The 20852-nt window shown below is 37.4% G+C and overlaps 1 protein-coding gene and 1 pseudogene across 1 annotated transcript; both read left to right on the forward strand.

Moving 5' to 3' along the window:
- Nucleotides 1–1352, forward strand: LOC125814657 (aspartic proteinase CDR1-like). Its single transcript, XM_049494129.1, is given in 2 exon segments — nt 1–319; nt 322–1352. Coding segments are annotated over 2 exon segments (1350 nt in total).
- A 1922-nt stretch (nt 1353–3274) lies between these two features.
- LOC125814333 (aspartic proteinase CDR1-like) lies at nt 3275–5819 on the forward strand (annotated as a pseudogene).
- Nucleotides 5820–20852: the final 15033 nt, after the last annotated feature.

A 20852-nucleotide genomic window follows, 5' to 3' on the forward strand; every position in this document is an offset into this window, starting at 1 on the left:
ATGAAGATGAATACTAAAGCTAGCACTCTTTTATCTGCATTTGTATTTTTAACATTCTTTCATCTGTCTTTGGTTTCTTGTCGCAAAACAATAAGTGATCGTGGTGAAAATGGCTTCACTCTTGATCTTATCCATCGCGATTCTCCTCATTCACCTTTTTATAACCCGTCAAACACTCAATCAAATCGCCTTAGAAATGCCTTTCATCGATCATTTTCACGTGCTTCTTTTTTCAAGAAGAGTTCTCTTGCTACACCCAACACAATTCAATCAGATATTTCACTCATCCCTGGTGAATACCTTATGAAATTATCAATTGGAACCCCCCGGTTGAAATTGTAGCTATAGCTGATACGGGTAGTGACTTAACATGGACGCAATGTAAGCCTTGTGAAAATTGTTTTGAACAATCATCACCTCTTTTTGATTCGAAGAAAAGCTCTACTTATAAAACCGCGGGGTGTGACGTTGAAGAATGTACATCAATAGGGAGTTCATCTTGTGTGAAAGGAAATGTTTGTGAATATCAAATGAGTTATGGTGATCAATCACACACTATTGGTGACCTTGCTTTTGATAAATTCACTTTTCCTTCTACTTCTGGTAAAGATGTTGCAATTCCCAATGTTGCATTTGGTTGCGGTCATGATAATGGTGGAACGTTTAATAATTATACGTCTGGTATTATTGGTTTAGGTGGTGGTGAAGTTTCAATTATCAACCAATTGGATAAAGAGATAAATGGGAAATTCTCTTATTGTTTAATCTCAATCCCATTAGATTCACCAATTTCCAATGTCACAAGTCACATCAACTTTGGGAGTAGTGCCACCGTGTCCGGCCCTGACGTCGTTTCAACTCCCTTGATTAAAAAAGATCCATCCACTTTCTACTATCTTAACTTGGAAGGAGTTAGTGTTGGGAATAAGACGTTGAAATATAAATCTTCTAAAATTGGCTCGGGAGGTGAGGAAGGTAACATTATAATTGATTCAGGCACAACGTTGACTTTTCTACCTAACGACTTTTACTCCTCTTTGGAATCAACATTGGTGGATTCGATTAGTGCTACTAGGAAGGAAGATCCATCAGGGACTTTTCGTCTATGTTATGAGTCTGAGAATGGTACTATCGATGCTCCAACGATTGTTACACATTTTGCAAATGCGGATTTAGAGTTATCGCCATCGAGCACGTTTGCAGAAATTGAGCAAGGTTTGGTTTGTCTTACAATAGTACCTGCAGATGAAATTGCTATATTTGGAAACTTGGCACAAGGAAATTTCTTAATTGGATATGATCTTGTGGCCAACAAACTCTCCTTTAAGCCAGCAGATTGTACTAAGTACTAAGTAATTTGTGTTTGCTATTTAGTGTTAGTTTTTTTCTTGTTTAATGTTTGGTCTTTTGATCAATGTTATTATAATTAGTATTAATACAAATTAATGTTGTTGATCAATTCTCTTGATGCCTTTTATATATTTCAATCTTATGCTAACGAATGAATTATCTTTTATTAATTATCAAAGTAAGGTAAACGTAATATTGTAAATTACTCTTTTGAAATCAAATTTGAATTGTTGTTTGTAAAATTATCACTATTTTTATGATTATCAAGTTGTATTGCCAAAAAAGTTAAAAAAATAATTATAGAAGAAAAAGAAAAGAGTATATATGGAATGAATCTAATAAAATATAGTATTTTCTCAATTACATAATTTGATGGGAAGTGAAATTCAACTTCACAAAATTGGTAATGGTAACAAAATCTCACCTTATCCTCTATTCCATTATTTTTACTTAATTAATTTCTACATTAGTCTCTTGACATACATATTTTAAATTAATTTCTGTGTTAGTCTCTTGACATACACATTTGTTTAATTAATTTCTATATTAGTCTCTTGACATATACTGTTTAACTTAATTAATTTCTATATTAGTGTCTTGATATGCATTTTTTTAATCTATAAAATGGTACTAAACATTGTCTCATCTCACATCAATATTTCTCATTATTCTCCAAAAACCTTGTCAACTCCTCTAGCCATGGAGATTAATACTAAATCTTTCACTCTTATCCCAATGTTAGTTCTTTTATCATTCTTTCATTTTTCTTTGATTTCTTGTGGTAAAAATGTAAATAGTTTCACTTTGGATCTTATCCATCGTGATTCTCCTCTTTCACCCTTTTTAGTGACATGCGTTGCACATATAAGCGCATATATATGTCCCCTTAATTTAAATAATATATATATATATATATATATATATATATATATATATAAAAGTAGCAATTAACAATAAAAGTAAATATAATATTTTCTTAAATGAGGAAAATGATAATTATGACTTTTCATCATATTAAAACGTATGAATGTTAATTTATAATGGAATTGTCAAATGTTATGTGCTAACATATATGGGGTGTGGTTGAATGGTTAAAGTGAAATCATATTTTTTGCACCAAGGAAACCTTTTAATATACAAATTAGAAACCTTTTTTGGATTGAAATGCAATTATAATAGAATTCAAATAAAGTAAGGAATTCGGGACAAATCCTAATAAAGAAAAGGCAAAAGGGTCTGATCGACCCTTATACTTGTATGCGTTTGTATTATGGACCCTTCTACTTAACTTGTTATCAACTGGACCCTTAAACTCAATAATATTCAATACACTAAATCCCTCTGACCATTGACCATGCTTATGTGGCATTAAGATGGCTGAGTTGGCTAGAGAGCGTGAATACACGCGTGTTAAGGCAAGTGTACACCATATTTAAAATTAAAAAATATTAAAATTATAAAATAATTAATATAAAAATAAAATAAGAATTAAAAAACCCTTCTTCTTCACCCCACCCACCTACTTTTTCAGGGATCCCCATCCCTGCTCAACCTTTTTTTTCATTTTCTTTAGACGATCCATACGCCGGAGGTGCCAAGGAGTCCCATGGCATGCTAGTTCGACAAAGGCGGCAAAGAGTCTCCTTCTGGTTCGAGGGAAGCGGCGATGATAGGCGGTCCTTGGTGTTTTGCGAGGGATCACTGGTGGTACAGAGAAAGAAAGACAGTGAAGGGGAGAACCAGGCGGGTGAGCGGCGAGGAGCTGGTCACGCCGGGTGAAGAGGTTTGGCCACTGGAGTTGTGGTGTGGCAGCTTAGATTTATGGAGGTTGGAGAAGAATGAAAGGAAAATGTAGAAGGTGATCGAAGGGAGATAGAGACGTGTGAGGGAGAAAGTATTTGTGGTCTCGCCGGCAAGAGGAGTGATGGCTGTGGCAACTTTCTCCGGCGAATTTTTGGCCATTTCATGGCTGGATCGGGTAGAAGACGAGTGGAGACCCAAAATTTACTTTAAAGAATAAATTAATAATTTTTAAAAATAGTTAATACATATAATTATGATGTGGTATTAATTTAAGTGACATGGATTTGACATGTCATCTATTCAAGGGAGAGTGAGCTATAAACATGGTAAGAGGGGTTTATCAATTATTTTTTGATTGAGTTTAGGGGTTTAGTTGGTAAATGGTTAAGTAGAAGGATCCATAATACAAACATATACAAGTACAAGGGTCCACCAGACCCTTGTGCCTAAAGAAAAAAAAAGGAAGAGATTGCTAAAATTTGTCAGGAGGCAAAAAAAGAAAAAGAAAAGTGTCGTTAAGAAAAGGACAAACAAAATTTTCTTTGAACAAAGCTTAAATTATTATTTTCTTAGAAAGAGGAGTAATAAAGAAATAATTAGTTAAATTATAATTATTTTTCATTGATGGTAAATAAGTTAAAAGATTATTATTAAAAATTAAAATAAGATAAAAACATACTAAATAGGGTAAATTACTGAAGAAGTTAGATTTTATTACTATAAAATGGTATATTTTATTACTATAAAATGGTACCAAACATTGTCTCATTTTACATCATTCTCCAAAATCTTGTCAACTCTCCAATTCCTGGTCATCTTTCACTTTTTTTTTTTTTGGTTTCTCACTCGGTGTCCGGAGCCCACATTGGAGCTCCGACTAAATTCGGATCACGCACTGTAGGGCCCATTCGGGGGTAGTTCTCCCAACATGATTTTCTCTATACCCAGAACTCGAACCCGAGACCTCTGATTAAGGGTGAAGAACTCCCACCAATGCACCACAACCAAGTTGGTTTCACTCTTATGCCTATGTTAGTCCTTTTACTTTCTTTGATTGTTTGTCGTAAAAGTGTTGATGGATTCACTCTGGATCTTATCCATCACGATTCTCCTCTTTCACCTTTTTACAATCCATCAAACACTCCATTTGAACGCCTTCAAAATGCCTTCCACCACTCACTCTCCCGCGTTTCCTTCTTCAAGAAAAAAATTTGTCAATGCAATCCAATCAAGTATTATTACAACCTCTGTTGATGGATACTGTTAAAGAATGACAAAAGTCCACATCGGTGGTTAATGAGATGGGTGGACTCCATATAAGGCTTGGGCAATCCTCCTCCCTTTGAGCAAGCTTTTGGGGTGTGAGTTAGGCCTAAGATCTAATTTAACATGGTATCAGAGCAGAGCCTGTCTCACCCGATGTTGGGGCCCCCAAAAATAAAAAATTGCCCACGCACCAGATGCTAAGCACTGGGCGTGAGGTGGGGTGTTAAAGAATGACAAAAGTCCACATCGGTGGTTAATGAGATGGGTGGACTCCTTATAAGGCTTGTGCAATCCTTCTCCCTTTGAGCTAGCTTTTGGGGTGTGAGTTACGCCTAAGACCTAATTTAACAGATACCTCATGAAAATCTCAATTGGAACCCCCCCTATAGACATTCTTGTCATTGTTGATACTGCTAGTGACTTGACATGGACACAATGTGAGCCTTGTATTGATTGCTTCAAACAATTGACACTATTTCAATCCCAAGAATAGCTGTTCTTACAAGACTATTGGTTGTAACAATAAAATTTGTCAAGTAGATAATGGTTTTCTCACATGTAAGAATAATACATGTAATTATGAAGCAATTTATGAAGACTAATCTCATAGTATAGGTGATCTTTCTATTGAAACTTTCACATTTGCTTCTACTTGTGGTGAAAATATCTCAATTCCTAACATTGCCTTTGGTTGTGGACATGCCAATAGAGATAGTTTCACTAATAATGCCATTTTTGGCATCATTGGCTTAGGTGGTGGCAATGTCTCAATTGTCAACCAAATGAATAAAGAAATCAAAGGGAAATTCTCATATTGTTTCATCCCATTGGAATTATTGTTAGATAGTTCCAATCACATCAACTTTGGTGACAATGCTGTCGTGTTAGGTCCTGATGTCGTTTCAACTCCCTTGATATTACGTGAAGAGGATCCAATCTCCTATTATCTAACTTTGGAAAGTATTAGCATTGGAAATAAGACTTTGCCATTCAGATCTTCTAAAATTAGTCCCAACGATCAAGGTAACATTATAATTGATTTTGGGACAACATATACGTTTGTTCCTTTTGACTTTTACGCAAATTTGGAGAAAACATTGGTGTCTTTGATTAATGCTACGAGGAAGAACGTTTCGTCTGGGTTCTTAAAGTTATGTTATGAGTCTCAGAATGGCACTATCAATGTTCCCAAGATTGTTGCACATTTTACAAATGCAGATATAGTGTTGCCAACAACAAACACATTTACACAATTGGATGAATGTTTGGTTTGTTTCACAATGTTGCATGATGATGAAATTGCTATATTTGGGAAATTAGCACAAATGAATTTCTTAATTGTATTTGATCTTGTGGGTAACAAAGTTTCATTTTTGCCTACTGATTGCACTAAGCACTGAAAGGTTTGGTTTAAAATGGGTTGACAAGTTATCTAGACATGTAATGAATTAGCTTGTAATTCTTTTAAACCCCCATTGTTTGTTGGTGTTCAATAGGGGTGTATAAAATCGAACAAAAAATCAAACCAAATCGCAAATTGAGTCAAACCAAGAAAAAAAACATGACTAGTGGTTGGTTTGACTTGGTATGTTATTGAAAAAAAAAACCCGACTATATTTGGGTTGGTTTGGTTTTAACTAAAAAAACCAACCCGAGACCAAACCAACCCGACATTATATATATAATTTTAAAATTTTATTTTATACATAAAAATATTTACTTTGATATAATTTTTAAATAGTTCTTATACTTTTTCATAGTTTTTATCTTTTAATATATTATTTCAAGTTTGAAACTTAGAATTCTGAATGGTTCAATAAAGATTATATTCCACAAATGTTAGTAATTATAATAAAGCTTAAATCAAAAATCAAATTAATACTAATGCAAAAAGAAAATCAATTCAACACTAAGAATGACAATAAACGTGTGTCCCGCCCCGTTTTTCTCAAAAACGGGTTTTGGTGCACGACCTAACAAATCTTTTGGGCTTTGGGTTGGATTGAAGAGTCGCCACCTAACGAATTAAGGCACGTTAGGGCACCTATCTAACCTAATTAAGTCTAGCTAAGGTCAACGAACCATAGATCGTGTAAAGGTTCAAATTACCTCGAGGGGAAGGTGTTAGGCATCCCTCAAGGTCCATAAATGTGGGTCTCGGCCGTATCTCATGCAATTTATGTGGGAGTTACAAGTAGCATTTAAGGTCACTTCATTCATTATTTAAGTTAATTTAAACATAATTACTATGTGATAAATAACATTAAACAATTAAAGTCAATTTAAATATTTTAATTAATTAGGCGTGCAAAACTATGTGATAACATAATGTTAAACAAATATTAAACAGTTAATAAAGAGATGAGCGAGGAGACAGAACTTTTGCAAATAGATATAAAAGATATTTTTTATTATTTTATTTAAACTACCCCCAACAAGTTATAAAAATAAAACACATAGAAGGTAAAGGGAAAGGGAGACTCTGAAGGACTTTACTGATTAGTACTCGACTTTTTTTATTTCGGGCGGCTTTTCGTAAGGACAGACAAAACCAAGGTTTGTCACTAAGGCCGAGTCGATGTCATCATCTCTGTAGGGCCTAAACTACCCCTACCCCACCACCGCATGCATTTCATCTGTAAGAGGTGCCTAGCGTCCCCGCTTAAGGTCCAAGAGACATTGGGCTACTATTCGGGTGGATTTAGACTAAAATAAGTTCCTAGTAGGCTCTCCTGGACACCAAATCAAACAAGTTGGACGATCATTTAGCACGTAAAGTCTCAAGTTGACCTCTAGATTTTATTTAAACATGCTTGCAAACACAAATAGAGTGAAAAGGTCGCATACAAAGTGTGTGGGCATACGACACCATACAATAAATATATTAACAAGTAAATAAAAAACTATTAACGAGCAGAATATTATAAGGGGCAAAAGATTTACTTAATTTAATTATAATCTGAAACATGACAATTTCATACATGCACTTATTTATTAGCTGGTTTTAAGTGGCAAAACACTATTCAAAAATGCAGAAATTATTTATTTTATTAATAAAGCGTGCCAGCATTATTTATTAATTGATTAAAAGTGGCAAGACAATTATTTATAAATGCAAAAACTAAAATATTTCGGGAAGAATTTAATCAGGGCATATTTTAAAACTAAAACATTCAAGAGTTGGTTCATTTATATCATGAAACAGTGACAGAAAGTGAACATAATACATAAAATAATTTCATATACAGATTTGGTCAAGCGCGAATTTTATTTAAGATAGTCAAGATTTTAATATGCTGGAAATTAATAGCCTATGGACAGGATATCTATGTGAGAAACATGCAAAATTTATTTAAAATTAATTAATTAGCGAACAGTCACTATGATTAATTAATTGAAACGATACTACAACTATTAACGTCTGATTAATTAAGCCAGATGGTGACAAGCAAAAGTTAGCAAATTATCCATTAACAAAAATCTGAACCTATTATCTAATCATTTTTACCAACATGATTTTCAGACTTATACGTAAAAATTATATCCTTAGGTCATGAAAATATTGTCTGCGGGCTATGAAAAATGATGCCTTTTGAGTATGACACCTTTGGAACATGATAAGCAGAAAGTAAATCCTTAGGCCATGATATGACGTTCGCAGGCCATGAAAGATGCCTTTAGACCATGACGCCTTCGAAACATAAGTAATGAGTAAAGAAAGCGTATTTGTAATTCAGGCATCTGTTGATACTTGTAGCTTGATTGGAGTTTATTCGGGCATATGCAATTCTCGAGCACCATGTAATCTCGAGCACATGCAATTCGAGCACAATGCAATCTTCAGGGACAATGCAAATCTGGCACAATGCAATCTTCAGGCACATGCAATATCGGACATAATGCAATGTTCGGGCTCATGCATTATCGGGCACAATGCAATTCTCGGGCACAGGCAATATTGGGCACAATGCAATTCTCGGACACATACAATATCGGACACAATGCAATCTTCGGGTACATGCATTATCGGGCACAATGCAATCTTCGGGCACATGCAATATCAAGCACGATGCAATCTTCGGCCTCATGCAATATCAGACACAATGCGATTCTCTGGCACATGCAATATCGGACACAATGCAATCTTCGGGCACATGCAGTATCAGACATATGCAGTATCGGGCACAATGCAATCTTCGGGCTCATACAATATCGGGCACATGCAATTTTTGAGCAAAATGTAGTATCGGGCACATGCAATCTTCAGGCATAATGCAATCTCGGGCAAATGCAATCTCGGGCACAATGCAATATCAAGAACAAATGTAATCTCGAGCACAATGTAATCTCCGAGCATAATATAGTTTTCGGGCTCATGAGATAATTGTTTGAGGGCATAAACCTTCGCCTTTTAGAATGATTGAGTGTCATTTGTTGATGAATTCAGAATATTGTAGCTTTGACCCCTCGTCCTATCGTAAGAAGTGGGTGCAGTTGAATGTTAATTTGTCGATATTGATGTGGAGTAGTTTGATCCTTTTGTCTGATTGGGAGGACAATGTACTATTGATGATTGTCGAGCTCAAAATAACTATCCGTTTTAGCAGAGAACCAAAGTTATTACCATAGCTACAATGGGCATCATAATCGGTTAAGGAATGGAATTTTATAAACAAACAGTGATTTAGGAAATCCAAGTTATTACAAATCAACAAGCATTAAGGAAGTTCAAATGTCTTAACAAAATCTCAAGAGTAAAGCACGAACTTGGAGAACAAATCAGCCCACACATCTACTAAGAATTCAAAATCTAAAACGAAAAGGTGCAGCCACCTCACATTTTACAATTTTCATAGTGATATGCTTAAAATTTGATCTCAAAAGTAAAGGAATTTGTACCTGGGATGGATCTGTTAAGATCCGTCTTAAACAAAACCAAAATATGCCGAAATGGTTGCCGTTTTTACTGAAGACGTGGGTGACTGGTGGCGTGGAGCAGCGATGGTTGCTGCCCAATTGCTCTCACGGTTACTGGTTGTTGTTTGCACTGGCCGAAGTGGCTGGCTTTCGCCTTCGCTTGAGTCTCGCTGTTTCTGGCTGTTGTTGTTGTTGTCGTTTTCGCTGGACTGTTCAGACGCGAATAAAAAGGAGACGGGGGGAAGGGAAGGAGAAGAGGAAAGTGAGGGGAGGAGGGCGACAGAGAGAGAGAGGAAGCCATTGGTTGTTGGTTGTCCTCGTCGGCACTGCTGCTGTTGGAGCTGGTGTCGTCTGGCGTTCGCCAACTGCTGGCCGGAGCGAGCTTCGCCGGAGCTGCTGTTCGCTTGATTGCCGTCACTCGCCGGAGCAAGTAAGAGAGAAGAAAGAGGGGACGGCGGGTCTGCTTGGAGAGGAGAGGAAGAGATGAATAATCTTTTAGGGTTTGGAGTCTTTAGATATTAAAATAGGAAGGTTAAAGAGAATCGATCTGGACCGTAGGATTAGTTTTAATGAGCGGCTAGGATTTAACTTAAAAGATGGACGGATGAGATGGGAGTTGTAATGGCCAAAATTGCAAATAAGATTGGACTAGAATTGAAATGCAAAGGTGGTTATTATTGAAATAAAATTGAAATTGAATAAGCTAGAATTGAAATGAATTAGAATAGAATAGGCTAACAATTAAATGATTTTGAGGAAATTTGAAGAAATGCTATCCAATTAAAATACTATAAAATATTATAATTAAAATTACTTAAATTTTAAAACATTTGAATTATTTTGAGTTTTACTAATAATTTAAAAATATTTTAATAGTATTTACAATAATTTTTATAAAGCATGCATACTAAATATATAATTTTTAGACAAAATAGATTAAAATTTTACACTCGACGTATTTTTAAAAAATACGTAGTTAATCGAATAGCATTTCTGAAATTGCTAAAGGTTGTTCAAAATTGGGTGTCAACAACTTCCCCTTGGTTGTTTGAAAATGAAGAGTGAATTGTCGGGCAACCAACGTTAACTTAGTAACCGATTTTGTCCGATCGACAAGAGATGTTAGTGGTGATCAATTGAAATAATAAAAAGTTGAAATTGGGTACGACCGAGACTTTGGTATTAAGCCGCCTACATATCTCTGGTTATACAAGACTTTGGTATTAAGCCGCCTCACACCCCGAGCCTACACCCTGGGCGGGACCGGTACCCGGAGACCATTTCTGGCCCCAAGCGAACCCTTGGCCTGGCTTTCTTAACTCAGCGGAAACCTAACCCAACAGAATAACTCAATGCAATGTAATATTACAAAACAACTTAACTTATAAAATATGGCCATAAAGGCAACTCGAATATCAAAATAGAATATTTACATATATATACATATATGAGAGACTCAAAACTAACTGACTGACTGTCTGTCTGTCTATTAAGCCTCTAAATTACTGAGATGGATGTTGGGACAGACCCCGCAACATCCTAATAAAACAAAAACTAAGAACACAAAATAATTAAATCCTCCGGAATGCAAGGAGGCTTACCACTGACTCTGGAGTGCTCAGCTGGATCAACGACGTGCAGGATGCTGATCCAGGGTACCTGTATCTGCATCATAAGACGATGCAGGCCAACTGACATCAGTACATGGAATGTACGAGTATGCGAGCTGGACAACTAAGCAACATAGGCTAGAAGGAAATTTGGAAGAAATTGAAAAGTTTACCTTGCTCAACTCAACTCAACGTGACTGACTTCTTTTAATATATGGCAATTTAAAACAAGTGCGATGTAAAGAAAGACTGTTTAAAACATGCTATAAACTCTGTGTGTATACAAAGATACAATAAGCCTGAAATGTATATAAAAATACAATGAACTGATGTATATAAAAATACAATAATCTCTGTGTATGAAAATACAATAACTGCTGTGGGAGTTTCTCTAACCGACAACCATCACATAAGAGCTATAGTGATGATACAGCGATCGACCTCACGCTGCCAGAGCATCTTATACCCGGCCAAAGGTATAAGACCTGAACTGCCTAATGGATCCACTAGTCTAATCTGAAAAGGATTCATCTAAAAAGTATGATCCTTTTCTACCCATGGTGGCTAACATGGTTCCATGGGGGCTGTGGGTTCTTTGAATGCTCCCCCAATTCGGTGCTCGATACTACTCCAAAAAATGTACTGGCTCTTATGTTTTTAAAACATATTTATTCCTGCTAATATGAGATAATTACTCAAAAACTAGCCCGAAGGCTCTTTGGAAATCTCAGTTTCCAATCATTTTTAAATGTAAAAACATTTCTTTAAAACTTCTTTAGGAATACATAGTTCCTTAATAACTTTGAGAAATAAACCCAACTTTAAACTCTTTACTTTACTTGTACTCTTGACTTGATGTGAAACTCTTAACTTCACAAGAAACTCTTAACTTAACAAGAAACTCTTAACTTTTGACTTGACTTGAAACTCAATACTTTTGACTTGACTTGAAACTCGAGTCTTAAAAATGAAGCTAAAACATTCAATAAAGACTCTTGAACAACTTTAAAAACTTGCTTTGACTTACTTCACTTCTAAGCTTAACTCTTAACATCACTTGACTTCTAACTTTACTTGACTTGGAACTAACTCTCCTTGAATTGGAACTAACTCTCCTTGAATTGGATTATGAACTCAAGGGTAATGATTTGTGTTTGGAAGGACCCCATGGTGATTAGGAATAATTTAGGACAACTAAACTTAAGAAAAATTTCGAAATTAAATTATGAAAACAGAACAGATTTTGTTGACAGAGGGAACACAGCCGCAACACAGACTTGTTTCCTGAAAGCAGCCTGACTTTTCTCCTTCATGTTGCCAACTCTAAACCCTCTTAACTTCAAAGGTTCTTTTCCCAAACACTTGGGGTCATAAACCCCTCAACATACAGTGGATTCCACTCAAAACACAACCAAATCCTGTCCCAAATCAGCAAGAACTTCAATAACACAACCAACAACTTCAACAACCAAAATAAATCTTTTCTTGGAATTAAAAACGAGTTAGTGTGTCGGGGTATGAACCAACCAACACTAAGGATCATAAAATCCCTCAACATTCAAGAGATTCAACTCAAAAACACAACCAAATCATGTCCCAACTCAACAAGGGACTTCAACAACACAATTAACAATATCAACAACACAACCAACAACCTCAAACAACACAACCAATCTTTTCTCAATAATAAAACGAGATTGGTGTGTGGAGGAAAGAATCAACCCATCACTATGAACTCACATACCTATTAGGGATCACCCCCGACGATTTCCACGACGATCTTTGACGGAAACTCCTTGATCTCCTCTTTTTCTTCTCTTCTTTCTCTCTTCTTCTCTTCATCACTCAAGAACCCTAACTCTTACTCTTTTAAAATGGAACAAAAATGATCCACAATCAGTCTAACACAACAATATAACCTCAAAAGAAATGATTTGTGAAAAGACCAAAATGCCCTTAAATTTTTGGACGGACTCCCTGCCAACTGCCCAACTTTCAAAGGGCATAACTCACTCATACGAACTCGGAATCGAGCAAACTAGGTGGCGTTGGAAAGATCGTTCCAAGGGCTTTCCAAAAATAACTGGAACTACTCCTGGATCATCTTGAGCTAGGAGTTATGACTGCTCAAAGTTGGCCAAAAACTCACTGATTTCCACACTTAGCCAAATTTCCAGATTTTGAATTTAGCCAAATTTCCAGATTCTGAACTTAGCCAAATTTCCAAATTCTGAATTTTTCCAAAAATGACTACTTCCAATTTCAAGCTTCTTCATATTTATTTTAAATTGTCGGATGTTACAATATCTCCCCCTTGGGAACATTCGTCCTCGAATGAGGTTACTCTTACAAGGCTAAGGGTGTAACATCAATTCAAACACCCAACAAGCAATCATGCAACAACAACAACATGCCCATATAATTTAAAGAGCACTAAGAAGGAAATTAATACCTTGATCTGCGGATTCAAAGAGATATGGATATCTCTTCTTCATGTCTTCTTCGGCTTCCCAAGTAGCTTCCTCAACAAATTGGTTCCTCCATAGGACCTTGACTGAGGCTACATCTTTCGTTCTCAACCTACGAACTTGACGATCCAAAATTTGAACAGGAACCTCCTCATAAGATAAGTTATTCTTGATCTTAATACTTTCAGTCGGTAGGATCAATGAAGGATCGCCTATGCACTTCTTCAACATGGAGATGTGAAATACCGGATGAACCGCTGCTAGTTGCTGTGGTAACTTCAACTCATAAGCAACATTGCCAATCCTCTTGGCTATGCGGTAAGGTCCAATATATCGGGGACTAAGTTTCTCCTTTTTACCAAACCTCATAACGCCTTTAATGGGTAAAACCTTCAAATATACCCAATCGTCTATTTCAAATTCTAACTCCCTTCTCCTAACATCGGTGTAGGATTTCTGACGACTCTGTGCCGTTTTCAACCTCTCTTGAATCACTTTCACCTTCTCCATAGCTTGGTGAACTAAATCTGGTCCTATCAACTGTGCTTCACCAACTTCAAACCATCCAATAGGAGATCTACATCTTCTCCCATAAAGAGCTTCATATGGAGCCATCTGGATGCTAGAGTGATAACTGTTGTTGTAGGCAAATTTAATGAGAGGTAGGTGATCATCCCAACTCCCTTTGAAATCGATTACACAAGCCCTCAACATATCCTCTAAGGTCTGAATAGTGCGCTCTGCTTGCCCATCAGTCTGAGGGTGAAAGGCAGTACTTAAGTTCACCTTTGAACCCAAGCCCTTCTGAAAAAATTTCCAGAACTGTGCAGTAAACTGTGCACCTCTATCTGAAATAATGGAGATTGGGACTCCATGAAGTCTCACTATCTCTTCAACATACAACTTGGCATAATCTTCTGATGTATTGGTAGTCTTTACCGGTAGAAAATGAGCTGACTTTGTCATTCGATCGACAATTACCCAAATAGAATCATGTTGCCTGCGAGACCTTGGCAACCCTGTGATGAAATCCATATTGATCATTTCCCACTTCCACTCTGGAAGTTCTATCCTCTGAGCCAAACCACCAGGCTTTTGGTGTTCAACTTTCACTTGTTAGCAATTTGGACACTTAGCAACAAACTCTGCAATGCCCTTCTTCATGCCATTCCACCAATAAACTTCACGCAAATCACGATACATCTTGGTGGAACCTGAATGAATAGAATATCTGGTGCTGTGAGCTTCCTCCATAATTCTCTCTTGGAGTCCATCTACCATAGGTACGCACAATCTACCTTGAAATCTCAATGCACCATCTCCCCCTTGTTCAAAAGTTAATACTCTATGCTTCTGAACATTTGCCTTCAACTCAAGCAAAATGGGATCTTGATCTTGCTTTTCTTTCACTTCTGACATTAATGATGACTCGACCCTGCTCGTCACCGCTATTCCTCATTTTGCGGAATCTGTAAATTGACTCCCAGGCATGCCAGTCTGTGCATATCTTTTGCTAACTCTCTCCTTCCTTCTTCAATATAGGCGGTGCTACCCATAAATAACCTGCTCAATGAATCAGCAACAACATTAGCCTTACCTGGGTGGTAAAGAATACTTAGGTCATAATCCTTGAGTAACTCTAACCACCTCCTTTGTCTGAGATTAGGCTCTCTCTGAGTAAGCACATATTGAAGGCTCTTGTGATCAGTGAATATGTCGACATGCACACCATACAAGTAATGACGCCATATCTTCAAAGCAAATACTACAACAGTTAGCTTTAAGCTATGGGTTGGGTAGTTCTTCTCATGAACCTTCAACTGTCTGGAGGCATAAACTATAACTTTGCCATTCTGCATTAAGACACAACCCAAACCAACTCTAGATGTATCACAATACACCACAAAACCTTGAGTACCTTCTGGTAGCGTCAAAACTGGAGCTGTAGTCAATCTCTTTTTCAATTCTTGAAAGTTTTTCTCACAAGCTTCAGACCATTGAAATTTCACTGTTTCTGAGTCAACTTGGTCAAAGGAGATGCAATAGTCAAGAACCCTGCAACAAACCTTCTATAATAGCCAGCTAATCCTAAGAAACTCCTAATTTCAGTTGGAGATGTGGGTTAGGCCAAATTTGCACTGCCTCAATTTTCCGAGTATCAACTTTAATTCCATCACCGGACACAATGTGGCCTAGGAACGCCACAGACTTAAGCCAAAACTCACACTTAGAGAACTTGGCATACAACTCCTTGTCTTTCAAAGTCTGAAGAACGGTTCTGAGATGACTAGCATAATCTTCTACATTCCTTGAATATATTAGTATATCCTCAATAATGACAATAACAAACATATCTAAATAAGGTTTGAAGACTCTATTCATCAAATCCATGAAAGCTGCCGGGGCATTGGTCAAACCAAAGGACATGACCAAAAACTCATACTGACCATACCTGGTTCTGAAAGTTGTCTTTGGGATATCACATTCCCTTAACCTTAACTGATGATAGCCTGATCGGAGGTCAATCTTTGAAAAACAAGTGGCACCCTGAAGCTGATCGAAAAGATCATCAATCCTCGGAAGAAGGTACTTGTTCTTGATGGTAACCTTATTCAACTGGCGGTAGTCTATACACATTCTAAGGGAACCATCTTTCTTTCTTACAAACAAGATCGGAGCGCCCCAAGGCGAGACACTTGGTCGAATGAAACCCTTATCTAGGAGATCTTTCAACTGCTCTTTCAACTCTTTCAACTTTACTGGTGCCATTCTATATGGCGGAATAGAGATAGGATGAGTATCTGGAATGAGATCTATGCCGAAATCTATTTCTCTCTCAGGAGGAATTCCGGGTAGATCATCAGGAAAAACTTCTGGAAACTCTCTTACTATAGGAACTGACTGGAAATGAGGTATCTCAACACTAGAGTCACGAACTCGGACTAAGTGATAGATACAACCCTTCGAAACTAACTTTCTTGCCTTAAGGCACGAAATAAAACTACCCTTAGGCACTGCTGAACTGCTACTCCACTCTATGACTGGCTCATTCGGAAACTGAAACTTGACTGCTCGAGTTCTACAATCTATCGATGCATAACAAGCATGAAGCCAATCCATACCTAGAATGACATCAAAATCTACCATGTCTAACTCAACCAAATCAACCATGGTGCTCTTGTGATTGATAGAAACAGGACAATCACGATAAACTCTTTCCGCTAGAATAGACTCCCCAATAGGTGTAGAAACACAAAAGCGTACACAAAGTCCTTTAGAAGAACCTCAAACTTATTTGCAACATAAGGAGTTACAAAAGATAAACTTGCTCTTGGATCTAGCAAAGCATACACATAAAAACGAAGACTTTGATCATACCAGTGACAACATTCGAAGAATTCTCTTGCTCCTGGCGACTGGTGATTGCATAGAGGCAGTTTGCTCCTCCACTGGTACTAGAAGTAGCTCCTCTAGGTGCCGTCCTGTCTGGGGGAACAACTGAAGAAGACTGTGTTTTATTGCCCCCATTACCCTGCCTATTCTTTGGACACTCTCGCATAAAATGTCCATTCTGACCACACTTAAAACAACCAATGGAGCCCTCTCGACAAATACCTGAGTGGTTTCTACCACACTTGGCGCAAGCAGGAGGCTTACTACTCTCTTGCGCCACACTACCCAAAGATTGCGCTGGTCTAGCCATGAAGTCCTTCGAATTCTGGCCATTAAATTCACCTCTGTATCTGGGTGCAGGTGCTCTAGCAAATGATGGAGCAGGTCCCTTTTGCCTTTGCTGAAAGGAGGAACGGTTTGAATTACCTCTCTGCTTCCCGAACTCATTCCCAGTCTTAGCTCTCTTATTTCTGAACTCTTCTCTGTCCCTCAGCTTCTCTTCCTCAACTTACTGCACATAAATCATCAACCTTGATATGTCCATGTCCCCGATAAGAATTGCAGCCCTACCTTCTTTGCTCGACAACCGAGGCACCTCAGCAACAAATAAGCTCATTTTATTTCTCATGTCCGCAATCATCTCCGGAGCATAGCGGGATAATTGTGTGAACTTCAAACTGTACTCATGAACACTCAAGGACTCCTGCTTAAGTGTGAGGAACTCACGTACCTTGGCCTCTCTCAATTCTCGAGGAAAGAGATGCCCCAAGAAAGCTTCCTCAAAACAGGCCCAACTCGCAGGTGGTGCATTCTCAACTCTGCCCCCTTGCCACTGGTCGAACCAAGTTCTAGCAACATCCTTCAATTGATACGCAACTAGTTCAACCCGCTCAATATCTGCCACATGCATCACATCAAAAATCTTCTTCAACTCCTCAATAAAGTTCTCTGGATCCTCAGTAGTACTCGAACCCATGAAACTCGGAGGATTCATCCCCAAGAACTCACGAATCCTTGAACTGTAAGCTCCTTCATGTTGAGCTCCTCTTTGCTGGCCAATTTGATTAGTCACAGCTTGACTCAGAATTCTAATTGCCTCTCTGAACTCGGCATTAGAAACTTCCCCTTGATCTTGCACTCTCGGGGCATAAGGTAACTCTTGCTCATCAACATAACGTCTAGGAAGACGCCCTCTACCAACTCTTCATGGAGGCATGATTATCTGAAAACACGCGCAAGCATGGATTAGAAAGAAACTTTTTAGAGATCAACTCTAACGCATGAAATGAGTGTGAAAGAAATGAGAAATCTTCATAAATGTTGCAGCCTCCCAATTATAGATGTGGCGCGCTTCACACCGATAACTAAGACTCTACAGACACGACTTCATAGACTCCCTAGAACTCTTAAACTATGTGCTCTGATACCAAGTTTGTCACGCCTCGAGCCTACACCCTGGGTGGGACCGGCACCCGGAGACCATTTCTGGCCCCAAGCGAACCCTTGGCCTGGCTTTCTTAACTCAGTGGAAACCTAACCCAACAGAATAACTCAATGCAATACAATATTACAAAATAACTTAACTTATAAAATATGGCTATAAAGGCAACTCGAATTTCAAAATAGAATATTTACATATATACATATATGAGAGATTCAAAACTAACTGATCGACAGTCTGTCTATGAAGCCTCTAAAATACTGAGATAAATGTTGGGACAGACCCCGCAATATCCTAATAAAGCAAAAACTAAGAACACAAAATAATTTAGTCCTCCGGAATGCAAGGAGGCTCACCACAGACTCTAGAGTGCTCAGCTGGATCAACGACGTGCAGGGTGCTGATCTATGGTACCTGTACCTACATCATAAGACAATGCAGGCCAACTGACATCAGTACATGGAATTTACGAGTATGCGAGCTGAAAAGTTTACCTTGCTCAACTCAACTCAACCTGACTGACTTCTTTTAATATAAGACAATTTAAAACAAGTGTGATATAAAGAAAGACTGTTTAAAACATGCTATAAACTCTGTGTGTATACAAAGATACAATAAGCCTGAAATGTATATAGAAATACAATGAACTGATGTATATAAAAATACAATAATCTCTGTGTATGAAAATACAATAACTGCTGTGGGAGTTTCTCTAACCGACAACCATCACATAAGAGCTATAGTGATGATACAGCGATCGACCTCACGCTGCCAGAGCATCTTATACCCGGCCAAAGGTATAAGACCTGAACTGCCTAATGGATCCACTAGTCTAATCTGAAAAAGATTCATCTAAAAAGTATGATCCTTTTCTACCCATGGTGGCTAGCATGGTTCTATGAGGGCTGTGGGTTCTTTGAATGCTCCCCCAATTCGGTGCTCGATACTACTCCAAAAAATGTACTGGCTCTTATGTTTTTAAAACATATTTATTCCTGCTGATATGAGATAATTACTCAAAAACTAGCCCGAAGGCTCTTTGGAAATCTCAGTTTCCAATCATTTTTAAATGTAAAAACATTTCTTTAAAACTTCTTTAGGAATACATAGTTCCTTAATAACTTTGAGAAATAAACCCAACTTTAAACTCTTTACTTTACTTGTACTCTTGACTTGATGTGAAACTCTTAACTTAACAAGAAACTCTTAACTTTTGACTTGACTTGAAACTCAATACTTTTGACTTGACTTGAAACTCGAGTCTTAAAAATGAAGCTAAAACATTCAATAAAGACTCTTGAACAAATTTAAAAACTTGCTTTGACTTACTTCACTTCTAAGCTTAACTTTTAACATCACTTGACTTCTAACTTTACTTGACTTGGAACTAACTCTCCTTGAATTGAATTATGAACTCAAGGGTAATGATTTGTGTTTGGAAGGACCCCATGATGATTATGAATAATTTAGGACAGCTAAACTTAAGAAAAATTTTGAAATTAAATTCTAAAAACAGAACAGATTTTGTTGACAGAGGGAACACAGCCGTAACGCAGACTTGTTTCCTGAAAGCAGCCTGACTTTTCTCTTTCATGTTGCCAACTCTAAACTCTCTTCACTTCAAAGGTTCTTTTCCCAAACACTTGGGGTCATAAACCCCTCAAGATACAGTGGATTCCACTCAAAAACACAACCAAATCCTGTCCTAAATCACCAAGAACTTCAACAACACAACCAACAACTTCAACAACCAAAATAAATCTTTTCTTGGAATTAAAAACGAATTGGTGTGCGGGGGTATAAACCAACCAAGACTAAGGATTATAAAATCCCTCAACATACAAGAGATTCAACTCAAAAACACAACCAAATCATGTCTCAAATCAACAAGAGACTTCAACAACACAATTAACAATATCAACAACACAACCAATCTTTTCTCAATAATAAAACGAGTTTGGTGTGTGGGGAAAGAATCAACCCATCACTATGAACTCACATACCTATTAGGGATCACCCCCGATGATTTCCACGATGATCTTTGACGGAAACTTCTTGATCTCCTCTTCTTCTTCTCTTCTTCACTCAAGAACCCTAACTCTTACTCTTTTAAAATGGAACAAAAATGATCCATAATCAGTCTAACACAACAATATAACCTCAAAAGAAATGATTTGTGAAAAGACCAAAATGCCCTTAAATTTCCGGACGGACTCCCTGCCAACTGCCTAACTTTCAAAGTACATAACTCGCTCATACGAACTCTGAATCGAGCAAACTAGGTGGTGTTGGAAAGATCGTTCCAAGGGATTTCCAAAAATAACTGGAACTACTCCTGGATCATTCTGAGCTAGGAGTTATGACTACTCAAAGTTGGCCAAAAACTCACTGATTTCCACACTTGGCCAAATTTCCAGATTTTGAATTTAGCTAAATTTCCAGATTCTGAACTTAGCCAAATTTCCAAATTCTGAATTTTTCCAAAAATTACTACTTTCAATTTCAAGCTTCTTTATATTCATTTTAAATTGTCGAATGTTACATTAGGAGCAAACAAAACTCCTAAGAATTGAAAGAGTGGTACGATATACGAACGAAAGTGAT

Source organism: Solanum verrucosum, unplaced genomic scaffold, assembly GCF_900185275.1.
Source record: "Solanum verrucosum unplaced genomic scaffold, falcon-dt-bn FXZP01000268.1, whole genome shotgun sequence".
Taxonomy (NCBI): domain Eukaryota; kingdom Viridiplantae; phylum Streptophyta; class Magnoliopsida; order Solanales; family Solanaceae; genus Solanum; species Solanum verrucosum.